Source organism: Microplitis demolitor, chromosome 4 (genome assembly GCF_026212275.2).
Source record: "Microplitis demolitor isolate Queensland-Clemson2020A chromosome 4, iyMicDemo2.1a, whole genome shotgun sequence".
In the NCBI taxonomy this organism is placed as follows: Eukaryota; Metazoa; Arthropoda; class Insecta; order Hymenoptera; family Braconidae; genus Microplitis; species Microplitis demolitor.
The window spans coordinates 5,288,747-5,302,458 of record NC_068548.1 but is presented as its reverse complement, the minus strand read 5'-3'; the positions used below and the strand labels follow the sequence as shown (position 1 = coordinate 5,302,458).

The 13,712-nt window shown below is 28.6% G+C and overlaps 2 protein-coding genes and 1 non-coding gene across 3 annotated transcripts; all 3 read right to left on the bottom strand.

The window, feature by feature from the left end:
• Window positions 1-434: 434 nt before the first annotated feature.
• Window positions 435-6,890, bottom strand: LOC103580866 (exonuclease 3'-5' domain-containing protein 2). Its single transcript, XM_053738060.1, has 7 exons — window positions 6,291-6,890; window positions 4,882-5,023; window positions 4,485-4,784; window positions 4,291-4,412; window positions 2,527-2,942; window positions 2,044-2,414; window positions 435-920 (listed from the first exon to the last, which is right to left on the bottom strand). The coding sequence occupies exons 1-7, from the start codon at window positions 6,560-6,562 to the stop codon at window positions 720-722; spliced, it is 1,824 nt and encodes a 607-aa protein (XP_053594035.1). The 5' UTR covers window positions 6,563-6,890; the 3' UTR covers window positions 435-719.
• A 114-nt stretch (window positions 6,891-7,004) lies between these two features.
• Window positions 7,005-7,162, bottom strand: LOC128667704 (small nucleolar RNA SNORA14). The gene has a single exon (XR_008403654.1). It is a non-coding gene; the product is annotated as a small nucleolar RNA SNORA14 (small nucleolar RNA).
• A 1,634-nt stretch (window positions 7,163-8,796) lies between these two features.
• On the bottom strand, window positions 8,797-13,712 carry LOC103580867 (protein psiJ). The gene is made up of 5 exons (XM_053738168.1): window positions 12,746-13,712; window positions 10,589-10,688; window positions 9,704-9,952; window positions 9,386-9,631; window positions 8,797-9,088 (listed from the first exon to the last, which is right to left on the bottom strand). The coding sequence occupies exons 1-5, from the start codon at window positions 12,860-12,862 to the stop codon at window positions 8,832-8,834; spliced, it is 969 nt and encodes a 322-aa protein (XP_053594143.1). The 5' UTR covers window positions 12,863-13,712; the 3' UTR covers window positions 8,797-8,831.

Sequence of the window (13,712 nt, the reverse complement as noted above, 5' to 3'; positions counted from 1 at the left end):
GAAACATGATCAGGAGTCATCAGATTTAACCATTAAAATATATGATCAGATATGATCAAATGTGACCGAATATGATCGCGAATAATCAGATATGAATCTGTAACCAAGCTTATAGTTTTAAGTTTGATCATATATAATTAGATAATAATTTTCTAGTATCTGATCAAACAAAATTATTCATATATGATCATATCTGATAAATAAATAATTAAAAACACTTTTTTATTTTGTCAGAAGTTTTTTTCTATTTATTTATAAAAAAATGAAAAATTTAAATATATATATATGTAAATTATTCTATTATAAAGATTTATTTACATTTAAATATTACTAATTATTATCAAAATAAATATTCAATTACTTGAATTAAATTTAATATTATTATTCATTTAAAAAATAATGAAAAGCACTTGCTGTTGAACAAGTTCTTCTGACATTCAATAATAAATTATTAATTTATATTAATACAAATAATTTTACACCACATAATTCATTCCATGAGTCAAGTGGTATATTAATTTTCAAATTTCATCTTAATTTTTTTTTTTTCAATAATTTAAAGTTTAGAAATGAAATTACTAAATTAACATTGCAATTAATAATAAGTAATTTTTTTTACATTATAATTATTAATTTTTTCTCATAATTTAAATTGTTAAAATTTAATTATCAATTTTTTAAATATTTACAATTAATACATAATCTATTTTTTTTTTTAATTAAGATCGAAGTCCAGCGACTATAGCATCCGCAGGTTGTATTCGATTTTGACTAGCGCGCATTTCTAATCTTATATGATTATGATCTATTGACCATAATTTTGGTAAATATTTAGGCCGCATTGTCGTTACAAAATGTTGACGCCACAAACGTTCTAGTTCCACTAAACCTTTTCCTGATCTAACAAAGTGTTCCACAACCTGTAAAAAAGTCAATTAAATCTTCAAGTTATCAACAATTACACAGATTTGATAAACAAGACTATTAAGGTAGTTGTCGGGTGATGGGCATAGTGTCAGAAAGTTCTAAAATTTTGTATAATTATTAAGGATATTAAGATACAAATACCATTCAAATTTGAAGTCGATTGACCATTTCTAATTTGAGATATTTATAATCAAAGTTCGGATCATTAATATTGCGAGCAATGAGGAGTATGCGTTTCAAGTCGCGTTCATGATTCTAATAAAAAAACTAAGTCAGAAACTTTTGAAAAACTAACAGAAAATTAATGAATTTGTCCTCAAATTTAAAAAAAAAAAAAGTATTCATCATCTTATTGCTGAGATATAGCGACGCAAAGTTCAACAATAAATGAAAAAATATACATGTCGGTGAATTGAAAAAAAACAATCTGACAAGGCTGTATGCGAGTGTGCATAGTACTATTTGAGCGGTAAATTTAAACAGATACTCAGTACACTATACAGCAACTGGTAGAGCATATGCGACGTTGTCAGATTATAAGTCAAGAAAATGTTTAACAGTATTTGTGCATACGTATATATGAGTAGTGTGTAGGTAAACTTCTCACGGGTACAGTATCAAACAAAAACAGTGTCTCGTTTTAGCCACCACCTAAGCTATTGATACCGCGCATATGGCTCATAACTTTTTGACAATATTGTAGCAAAACAACTACCTTAAAACCTCTAAATTATTTTTAAAAAATTCCTTAATAGTTTGATTTCGACATGCGCATACTTATAGTATTATCCACTTTCTCAACAATAAATTAACCGTCTCATGAATTTTTACGGTAATCAATAAAAATAAACAAACTCTAGAGCCCGCAAAATTTTTAAATTAATTTCCGAGCTATTAAAATGATAAATTCTAAAAGAAATTGGTTATATTAAAGTTTTTAATCATTCGACCATTGTTGGCAGTATTCGGGTATCATCGGTTTGAGTCGTTTACTGTCGGGTCTAGTCGGAATCAAATGAAGTCTAAGCCGACAGTAGAATAATTAATATACCGGGAATTTAAATTAAATGCAATATTCACATACTATATTATTAATAAATATATAATAAAACAAACCTTGAGACCATGATTAGGTTTATCTTCATAAAAAGCTACTGATGGAACCTCTCTCATAAGTTTGTCTTCAACAAAATTCAATACTTGTGGCGTAATTCTATCGTGACCTGAGTACTCTAGAATACGTGCCTGTAATTGTTTCCTCCGTTGACTTGGTATCTTATATTTACCTCTGAGAGCTTTTATTGCTGACATTAATTCACGTTTAATACGATTTTGTTCGACTAATTTTTGTGATAACGGCTTTGACAATGGCGCGTTACACATTTCAGCCAATCTTTCTCTCATTGTTAAATCGTGTCTGGTACTGATTTCGTGGCATCTTGGGCAAAGTAGCAAACAATCGTGTGATTGATGTGCTTTCATAATCACTGAAAATAAACAAAAATAAATATATGGCGTTAACCCATAATCTGCATCCGTTCGGATTTTCCCGACCATCTTCTGGTTTTTTATGTCTGAGGAAGTTAAAAAAGAAATTACCTGGAAAATTTTTACGGTATTCCTTAGGTACGACATTTTTTTTAACAAATTCGTCCTCGGCACCGCAAACAACGCACTGATTTACTTTAGTTTGCGTATAATATTCTCCTACTTCTCCCATTGCCCGACCAGAAGGTTCAAAATTAAGTCTCACTGTCAGCGGATTATCTTTTACTTTTACTCCTAAATTTTTGGTAACGTACCATTCGGCTTTTTTACGATCACACGTACAAAGTGTCTCGCCATCTGGTGCTTCTAAGTAACAATTATGATACAACGGTTCTTTACGTGTCGGTGCATTTTGTTTTGTATTGTTATTATTATTATAATTATAATCAATGTTATTATTATTTGATTTTTCTGAATAATCAGAAATTGATGAATTATTATTAATTTTTTTACTTGAACCTCGATATCTATGGAAAAAAAATTTTAATTAAATGAAAATAATAATAATAATAGTAATGATAATACCCAAGTAACACGTATTTAAGCAAGTGCTCTTTTATAAGCCTTGTGCAAGGCCCATAGTTACTAGTGTCTCCTTCTACGTATGTATCTTGCGCAAAATTGTGTAGCAAGGAACTGACTTAAAAATTTGCATGATTTGCTCATGGTATTGTAGGCAAGAATATTGAAGATATTTTTAACATGGTGTAGCCAAAAGTTTCTGACGCATTTCTTGCCCAAGAAACTTGCGCATGGCTTGCTTAAGGAGGTTCGGCCAAAACTAGTGAGTCAAAGTAGTGTTTGAATTTTTTTGTTTGCTAAATTCTCCTAATAGTTTTAAAAATTCATTATTTTAATTTATAATAACATAACGAAATCATGAATTAATATTTATTACTTATTTAATTAAAGAAAGTAATGAAATTACTTGGTTATTCTTGACTCATATGATTTAATAAAAAGATTCGCCAACAGCGCGTTCTAACTTCTTATACATGAATATTCAAATTACAGTGGGAAAAATTTATTTCTAATCTCGTCTCTCTTATTAATGTATTTCTATTTTTGTTTTTCTCTCAGCTGCTTCCGCGACATTGCCAAACCCTCAATAATATGTATCTCTGTCGATGAACGAGATTAAATAATAAAGTTTAACTTGAATTATTTAAATAATTACAACGGTAACACTATATTGTTAAAATTTTAGCATATTCTGAAAATATTCAAGTTTATGACATGTGGTTTTTATTTTTTAAACTTGGGAGGTTAATAATGAAAAAAATTTAATAAGTCATGACGGAAGCTTGTCCGCCATAAGAGTCTGTGTATAAGAACTTTAAAAACGTTATTTTTAAATCTTTTTTTCTAAAAAACTAAACGGTGGATCATATTCAAATTTTGAGAATACATAGATAAAGCACTTCTTTACATGTATATTGAGTTTCAAATCTTGAAGTTGGAAAATCCTTTTTAAATTAGATCCGGTCGAACCTCCTCAGGATTTGCTCAAGACGCGTGATACTCCCCATACTATTCCTTCCCCAGCAGTTTTAACTTGAGATCTTGAGCAAGCCATGCGCAAGGTAGATTCAACATACTTTTGGCGCCATTTTTCCCCTAGAATTGAATAATGACTTCACCAAAATTCTTGTGTAAGGTTAGCATAAGACTGCAATTCAAATCTGCCCCAAATATCTGGAGCAAGACCCATAAGTGAATAGTGACGCTAGCAACTATCGAACTTGAGAGCAGGCTTGTACAAGCCTTGAAAAAAACTGCTATATGGGTAGTAGTAATAATAATAATAATAATTACTTGGTATCAATAATATCTTTGGGTATATCATAATATACGTAAGAATTTTTAACCCACATATTTTTAATAAATCTTACTATTTTACTCCATGTTGATTTTTTTTTATCTGCTTCTTTAATAATCTGTATAATAATAAAATTAATTAATTATTCAACGAATGTATAAATGAAAGTCTTGATAAAAATATAATATACCTCGTAATAAATCAAAACAGAAACAATGGCGTCAGTGGCGGCGTATTGAATTTGAGCGTAATCGAGCTGGTCTGCGTTCCAATTACCGCAGCGTGTGTCAGTCGACTTTTCAATCTCGTAGTTAAGATACTCGAGACTGAGAGCTGCAAGACTTTGATGACAAGTTACGGACAGACGCTCGGCAAGAAGACGAAGATCAAGAACTCCCATCACTATACAATCGTATGATAGGAAAAGTTTTTTTACGTCATCGGATGGACCAACACCAACTTTTATTATTGAATTGTTTGATAGTAATTCCTATTAAACATAAAATTTCAATAATATTAAATTGAGGTCAGCTTTATTTTATGAATAAATCAATGAATGAATAAAAAATACATGTATGGATAATTACCTTTAATTGTAACGGAACATGTCCAATTTTACAAAGACGAATTAATGCACAAGTTCCATTATTTGTAGCTAATTGCAATAAAGATACTGATCCTCCATTTACCCACTCACAATCAAAACCCAAAACTCCATCAGTCAATTCACTGAAAAATAAGAAAGAATTCTAAATTAACATAAAAATTATTATCAATGGCTGTAGATAAGCGATAACGTGGTAGTCCACACAAAATTAATTTTTGTACCAAATGATTCCATAGTAATTTTAAAACTTTTCCGAGTAGTTTAGCGTTAAAAAATTTTTTTGAATCATAAAATAAAAAAATTGTGGACGGAAATAAATTTTCTGGGATCAAATTATTTGAAAATTTGAGTTAAGTAACTTGAGTTTAAATAATAGATTGCAGAAGGCCAGTCATTAACTAGAATTAAAATTCAAGTAATTTACTGCGTTACTGCAAAAAATAATAAATCAATTTATTTAAATTTCAATTTAAAATTTCGCTAAAAAAAATCAATCTCCAAATTATAAAAATAAATAAAAATAATAATTTTATATTAATTATTAATAATTAATTAATTGATACAATTATTATAAATATATTTATTATATGTGAATATATATAAAATGTTAAATAAATATAAAGAAAGACGTCAAAGACATCCATTACGTAAAGATTCATCAATAACTGGTGGCAGTAAGTAATTTAAAAAATTTTTTTGAGTATTCTGGCGTTAGAAAAAAATTTTTGTAAATCATAAAATAAAAAAAAATAATTGACACAAATAAATTATCAGGGATAAAAATTTTTGTAAAATCGAGTTAAGTAACTTGAGTTTAAATACTAGATTGCAGAGGACCAGTCATTAACTAGAATTAAAATTCAAGTAATTTGCTACGTTATTGCAACAAATAATAAATAAACTTTTCTTATTATAAGTTTTTAATTTTTTTGTAATTAACTTTTTACGTTACAATATTTCTGCTGTAATTATTTTAGCAGTACAGTCAGGTTACTTGAGATTAATTGGATTTAATAGACAAATATGATTAGTAATTTTGCAAAACTGAGTCGTCTTATGAAACGTTTTTTGATAATTAGATTCGCTATTTTATAATTCATAATACAAAATTTGAGTTGATTTTTTATGGATCTGCTTATTTTCGATCCTCAAACTGTTATATTTTCTTTTCTAAACATGATTGATAAAGCACATGGAAGCAATTTCTGCTCTAATAATTTCCAGATAAATTTTATTAAAAATAGTTTTAAATTTTTGAACCGAATTTTCTCAAGATGGAGTCTATGTTGGTTGTCACATTACTGCTTATCTACGACTATAATCCTTAAGGTAAACAAACGAAAATGTAAACAACTTAGTTAAGACTTTCAACTAATGACAACAACTTACCTACGAATACGTTGAACAGCGTAATCGCATTTTTCAATATCATCAGCCAAAATAATTTTATCTAATTGCAATGCCGGCATTAAATTGTTGACTTCATAACTACTTTTCGAATTACTATCAATTAAATTATTATTATCATCAAGAATTATTCCATTACCAACAGATCTAATATCATTACTGTTTTTACATAAATATTTAACACCCGTGACAACATTGTTGCGATATTTTGTTGCAAGAAGAATAATACCGACCGTAATACACTCGATGATCATTTTTATTATTACTATTTATTTTATAATATTATTATATACTTAATAAATTATAAATATGAAATAATTATATTTAATAAATAATATTTTTAAGTGAAATTAAATTAATAATTAAAACGCCGCGTTAGGAGCACTATTTAAATATTTAATTTATAATTATTACTATTAACATTGTTATTTATATATATTTATATTTATTTGTGTTGTGTTAGTTATATATTATTTAATTACATTATGATAAATTTATAAGGTAACGCAAGTGAATTGAAGACTCAACATGCTTTCACCATGTGGCTAACGCGACTAAACTTTGTTATGATTATGAAAAATATTTAGTATCAATATCAACACCAAGGAGACTAGAGTAGTAGCCCTAAAAGGGCCACGTGGCAGACCCAAGCAATCCTATATTATCAATTGATCATTGTAATTCTTAGATATTTAAATATTTCTCATAGATGGCAAAATTTTAAATTTCAAGCGGGAAATTCAAATTTTTGAATTTCTATGAGATTAAAATTGCATTCAAAAATACTCTGGCTCTAGCTCTAGCCAAGTGTCGCCATATAGCAAGGGCTAGAGCTAGAACATTTCTGAATGCACACTAATTAATATAATTATTGGTACAAATGATTTTTAATAAAATGATTAAATTTCAATTTTGAAATTTCGCGCCGTTGGCGCTACTGCGCGTCACTGTATTCGGCGTTAAAATTTGTATCAACTAACGGTTCGATAGCGGCAGTCAGTATCATCGAAAATGGCAGTAGTAGCCCAGATCCTTCTTTACGTTTGAAATGAAACACAGTATTGCAGTTACGTCGTGTAATTATCCATAAAATTTATTGCTCATGGTCATTGTTTAATTAAAATGTGTAGTGTTTGTAAAATTTAAACTGTGCAAAGTGTCTGTGGTGTCGTTAAGTGTTGGGTGTTCAGTGCTAGTGTAAAATGCTGCTGATGGCTGATGCTGATACCTTCCAAGTTACTGAGCAAACTCATCTGGCATCGTCTGGTGGGAAATAGCAGTTAAGTGACGTTTTTTTAGCTGCAATACACTTGGAACAATTTAATTTAAATCTACAAGTGTATTAGGACACCCTTCTGCATATTATTTCCTCGCCAAGGTTTGTTCAAACACTCAAGTGTTTTTTTTTTAATTTTTTAAATATTTTTTTATCATATTCTGCCGCTATTTTATTTTGACGTATGAATTTTAATTTTTCTCCAATTTTTAATAATTTATTTTTCAAATATTTTAATTTACCGCGTAAGTAATAATAATCACTAATTACATTGGGTGCATTTGGAAGAGCTCTAGCTATCTCTATATGGCGACACTTGGCTAGAGCTAGAGCAACTTCCGAATGCACCCTAAAGCACACCAATTAATAGGAATACTTACAATAATAAATCAAAGAAATCATATGAGAATTTAAACAAAATTACTCCTTACTGTAAAAAGAGCGGTGTTAAAAATCAACTCAATTTAACACCGATGTAGGCAGTGTAATAAGGCGGTGTTAAATCAGAGTAGAATCGTTATAAAAAAAAAATTTCAAGTATAGAAATTAGAAAAAAAAATCTATTACATTTAAAAAAATGTAATGATTTTTATCTGAACACGGAAAAAAATGAACTATAAAAATTGAGAATGACAAGTAATATAATGATAAAGTAATCAATAAATACTATCATTCTAAATAGTAATTTTTTTATTTACGATTTAAACGTGAATAATTACAGGATAAGTAGGAAAATTTATTGTCTATGCAAGAAAAATTACTATTTGAACTTTAAAAATTGTAACTGACACTTAGAAAATAAACGACACGTATTATAAAATTTACTATTTGAATGTTAAAATTCCCCATGTTGACAACCTAATTAATTAATAATAACACTTATTAACTGTAGTGATCGAGTAGTTAAAAATGTTCACAATGTAAAATATTTTCAACACCGAAAGATATTTTAACACCTACACCACCTGGACTTAAGTTTGTTTTTTACAGTGTAGTTTTAGATACTTTTTATCATAGTGATTTTAGATGAAGACTTTGGTCTCATATGCTCACCCTAAGCTCGCTCTCCTCTCTAAAGTCTGTGCTTTTTATCAAAGATTTAAGTTAGTGGCACGTGATCCAATCGGGACGATAACCAAAAAAGAAGAAAAAAAAAAATTTAAGTTGTTAATTATTAATATCAAGTCAAAATAAAATTCGAAATTCAACTAATTGATTACTAAATTTCAATCATTTTAATATATCTTTTAATAATCAGATACACATAAATTATTAGAAATAGCAAAAAAATTAGCTTGACACTTGCACTGAAAATCAACACATATAGAATTGTTAGCTACACATTGATGATTATTCCAACATCGTCCTCTTAAAGTCGGATAGCATGTTGATCTATTCATTGCAATATTATTAGATGCACAAACACATTTTTTATCTTCTGAACATTTTGTATGCCAAGGTTCACCACAATCTAAATTATTGTTACAAGAAAACAGCAAATGTGCTGTAAAAAAACATTTTTTTATAGTCAATAATTAAAATTTTTATGATTTTAAAATTAACAGACAATTAACAATTTTTAGTTTCTTTTTTCACTAAATCAATGACAAAAAAAAAATCACTAAAAGTATGCACATGTAGAAAATTTAAAAAACCACAGGTGCAATTTTTTGAACTATTTTTTTTTTGTAATTTATTGTTTAAAAAAAACCCAAAAATTATTAGACGTCAGGTAACTTCAATATCATACATTTTTTCAATTAACACAAAAAAATATATTAATTTATTTTTCAAAACTTACTTTCTACGCATTGACTTGTGGATAATAACGTAAAATTAGGTTTGCATTGACATTTATTATCGACACAATGAAATCCATATGATTGACAGTGCTCATCATTTGAACAAAATCCATTTAAAATTGGCACACACACAGAGTTAATTATAATATTATCATCATTACAAACGCATTTATTACTTTCTGAGCATTTTGAATTTTGTAAAATTTGACAATCGGAATTTGAAGCACAAACATTTCCCAATGAAACTTAAAAAAAAAGATTATTAAATTATTTTTCGTATAAAAATTTGTTACTTATTTATATTTAGTAAAAACTACCTGGTTGGCATTCGCCATAACGATGATTTACGTAATTAGAAATACATTGACATTTATTATAAATACAAGCTGAATTATTGACTCTGCATTGTGAATTATCCTTACAATATACATGTAAAAGTGGTGTACATTCAGTACCACTCATTGAAATTGTATTTAACACACATGTACAAATTTTACTCTCTGAACATTCAGAAAATTTTATAGTTAAACAATCTGCATTATCCTCACAAGTAGATCCCAATACCACTGTAACATTAAAAGAAATAAAATTTAGGGCAAAGATTAACTTTTGGCGTATTCTTTGTATGATTTATAGTTGTCCCGATGAAAGCTTGGGATTTTTTTCCCACCAGTTCTTTCCCCCACCACCATAATATTGGAATGTGCGCATACGCATAAACCAATATTTGAACAGTGGGGGAAGAAACCGTGGTGGGGAAAAATCTCAAGCTTCCATCGGGATGACTATATTTGCATTAACGTAAATTTAGAAAAAAAAAATAAAGCAACTAAAATTGTAGAAACTTATCATATCGATTAGTAAGACACTAACACGTGAATTACTGAATCAGTTTAGGATAGTAATGATTAATTTTTCTAAAATTATCATTGAAAAATAAAAAACAGGATCAATTCCCTCACAGCGCGATAGACTAAAGGTTAAATCACCGAATTAAAATAAATAATTATTTTTACAAAATTCTCCGAATATCGGTAAGCATTTAATAATATACGAATAGAATTCGGTTTACAAATACACCTTTTATTTTTTGAACATGTAGCAAGAGTTATATTAAGACAGTCATCATTATTTTTACAATAGTTTCCTAATTCCACTGAAATAATACCAAGCCGTTATTTATAAGGATAAAAAAAAATCACCATTTTGTACGTCACCCTTTTCTCGGCATGTAAAATTGCTTGATCTCCGTTTGCAAATAACACTTTCGCCACAGCATGAATTATGTTGATAAGGATCACACTAAAAATAAAGAAAAAATCTTAAAATCGGCTGCCTGAACTCTCTTAAATTTGAAATAGTGAAAATAGTGACTATTCACTGTTTGCTAGTGAAAAGTATGTCACTAATTCAAATAGTGGTACACGGAAAATAATATGTAGTATCATTTACTACAAGGTTGCAGTAAATGTGTTTGTAGTTAAAAATACCACATAAATGATAAAAGTTACTAAATATGCGATAAATTTTACTAAGTTGAATTTACTCCTATCTTGCGGTTAATTCTACTGCACACTGCAGTAACAAATACTCCAGGCGGGAGTTGAGAGTACTACAGAAGGAGTACTTCCCGCTATTTCGCCATTTTGGGGTTAATCTGTTGTGTATATTCAATTATTAAAGCGTCTCATAAATAATCATCTGACTTTTTTAAAACCCAAAAATTAGCAATTTTTAATTTTTTTTTATTTTGCTTGTTCTGCTTTTTTGCCTTTAAAAGTTGGAAAAAAATTGGCTTTCATGTTTTTGGATGAAATTTCTATTTTATCTTTTTTGATAATATTGATGTATTTTTTTTTTTTTTTTTGAAGTACATAAAACAATGAACGATTAAAAAAAAATTGATCTATTTGATAAAAAAAAAATTTAACATGGCCCAGCATGGGTGGACCCTATTTGTAAATAATTACCATGTTTAGTATATACAAATAACTCAATAAGTGATTTTTAAAAATGATTTATAAAAATTTTAGGTTATACACCGTTTATTTTTGCGTAACCGCATATCGAGTAAATTGAACTACAATTGGAGTTACAAATACCGCATGCTGTGGCATATCTTACATTTTTCGATAGTTGACGCTTAAGAACGGTTTTCAGATAATTTGGTCCCAGCTTTTCTCTGAAATAAAAGCTCTAAACGCAAAATAAAGACACAGACCCGATGCTTTACTCTATGAACTAGCGAAGTGCACTTGAATTTTTTGATAACTTCCATTTGTTTACGAGAAAAGCTTGGACAAAGTTCCTATTTAATGTACAAGTGCAACAGAGATAGTATCGTTTATCCAGTTGAGTGCGAATAGAGAAACAAATGAAAACGCGTCTTAACTACAATATTGTAGTAAATCTAACCACAATTTGGAGTTGTCTCATGTCATACTACAGCCTGTGGTAAATGGAACTCCAGTTGTTGTTGCCATTACTACAATTTAATTTCCGTGTATACTTTTCACTAGCAATAAGTGACTATTCACTGCCAATTAGTGATTGTCACTAATTCGATTTTAGAGAGAAAATTTTCCATGTCTTCGAAATTCGAATTTTTTAAGACCGAAACACATTAGTCACAAAAATTGAAGAATATAAAAAAAAATTAAAAATTTTTGCTCGTCTTAAAAACGGTCTACGGGCTTCAATAATTTTTTTTTTTGATAATTTAACTATAATCTTCTTTTAGGTAATTTAACGCCCTTTAATTTGCCGTAATTAAAAAATCTGTGCTATAATTTAGTGCGAAGTTATCACCGATCAAAGCAAAAAAGCCTATTTTGATTTTACAAATTAATAACTTGGGAAATAATGAGCTTACAGAAAATGGAAGTAGGGTTTTGAAAATTGTAAAATATTTTCTATAAGTCACTATTATTGGCTTTTGATGAAAATTTTTTTTTCATAGTAATTTGTTTACTGAAAAACAGTAAAAATTCGATAATTTAAGGATATTTGGATAACTTTGTATAACTTTGGATATAACGAATGAACGAAGGATATCATCAGTAATTTTCAACCTCAGAGTGTCCCGAAGAAATTCAAAATTTTAAAGCGCTGCGATTTTTTTTTCTTAAGCCCCCGATACTTTAAATTTATCGTTTTCGCCAACAGACACGTAATAAATAATTCTTCAGTTTTCATTCATTTTTTTAATCTCAAAACCTTTTCTTCATTATATTCAGATTTTTTTTTTTTTGACAATAATAAAGCATTGTAATCATTGATCTATTATGAATAAAATAAAATCGATATTTGAGTTTTAATGCGACGTAAATTTAATAATTTTTCTTGTTCATATTACTTACATGTTCTCCATATGTAGCACATTGATAATTATCATTATATTTGTTGCCACTGATTGAATAAGGGAAACGTAAAATAATAATAATAATTTTACTTATCACAAACAAACGTCCTTTCATTTTGTTAAATTTACTTCATGAAATTATATCACTTAATAATTTTTTGTATTAGTTTACTTGCAATGTCAGATACTTTAGATTCGGACAATAATGATGATTTTATCAAAATCTAATTAACAGGAGGTTTAATTTAATTTAACTTAATAATATCATTGTAATACTAAATACTTCAATAATAAAACAGAAAAAAAAATTTTTTTTTAATAGTCTTATCTTCGACATTGTCACCAATCATGACCTAAATAATATTTTTAAAGAGCGAGTGTAGGCTATTAACAATAAAATTTTGTTGTTTAGATCAACATTGAAATAGATATTATTGAATTGAATTGGAAGTTGATCCGAGTCGAGTCGAGAAATAATACGAAAGTGTAGAACGCTTTACGTATAGTCTCGTACGTGCGTGTGCTTGAACGTATAGTTTGCTGCTTAACAGTGTTATTTAATTAATATTTTAAAATACAGTTGAGTCTCGTTATGAGTCCGCTCGTTATGAGTCCGTGAACCAGGATTTCCACGGAAGACCTTCCCCCTCCACAACGTGAAAAAAAAATTAATTTCAGAGTCTCGATATGAGACCGTATATTCATGAAAAGAAATTAAGAGTTTATTTATCATATTAGTCCTATTATTTGTTTATAAGCAAGACACTGTATAGCTGTATTACTATAAGAAACATAACACTCAAGTCAAACGGACTCATAACGAGATACTGGAAACAATCACGTACACACTCACACGCTTAAAAAGTAGGGGAAGTTCAACTCACGACTGTCGCCTGCGCTGACAGAGTGGGGGTACACAAATTCTTAGAATTATATTCCCCTACACCCCTTTATGCGGGTTCATA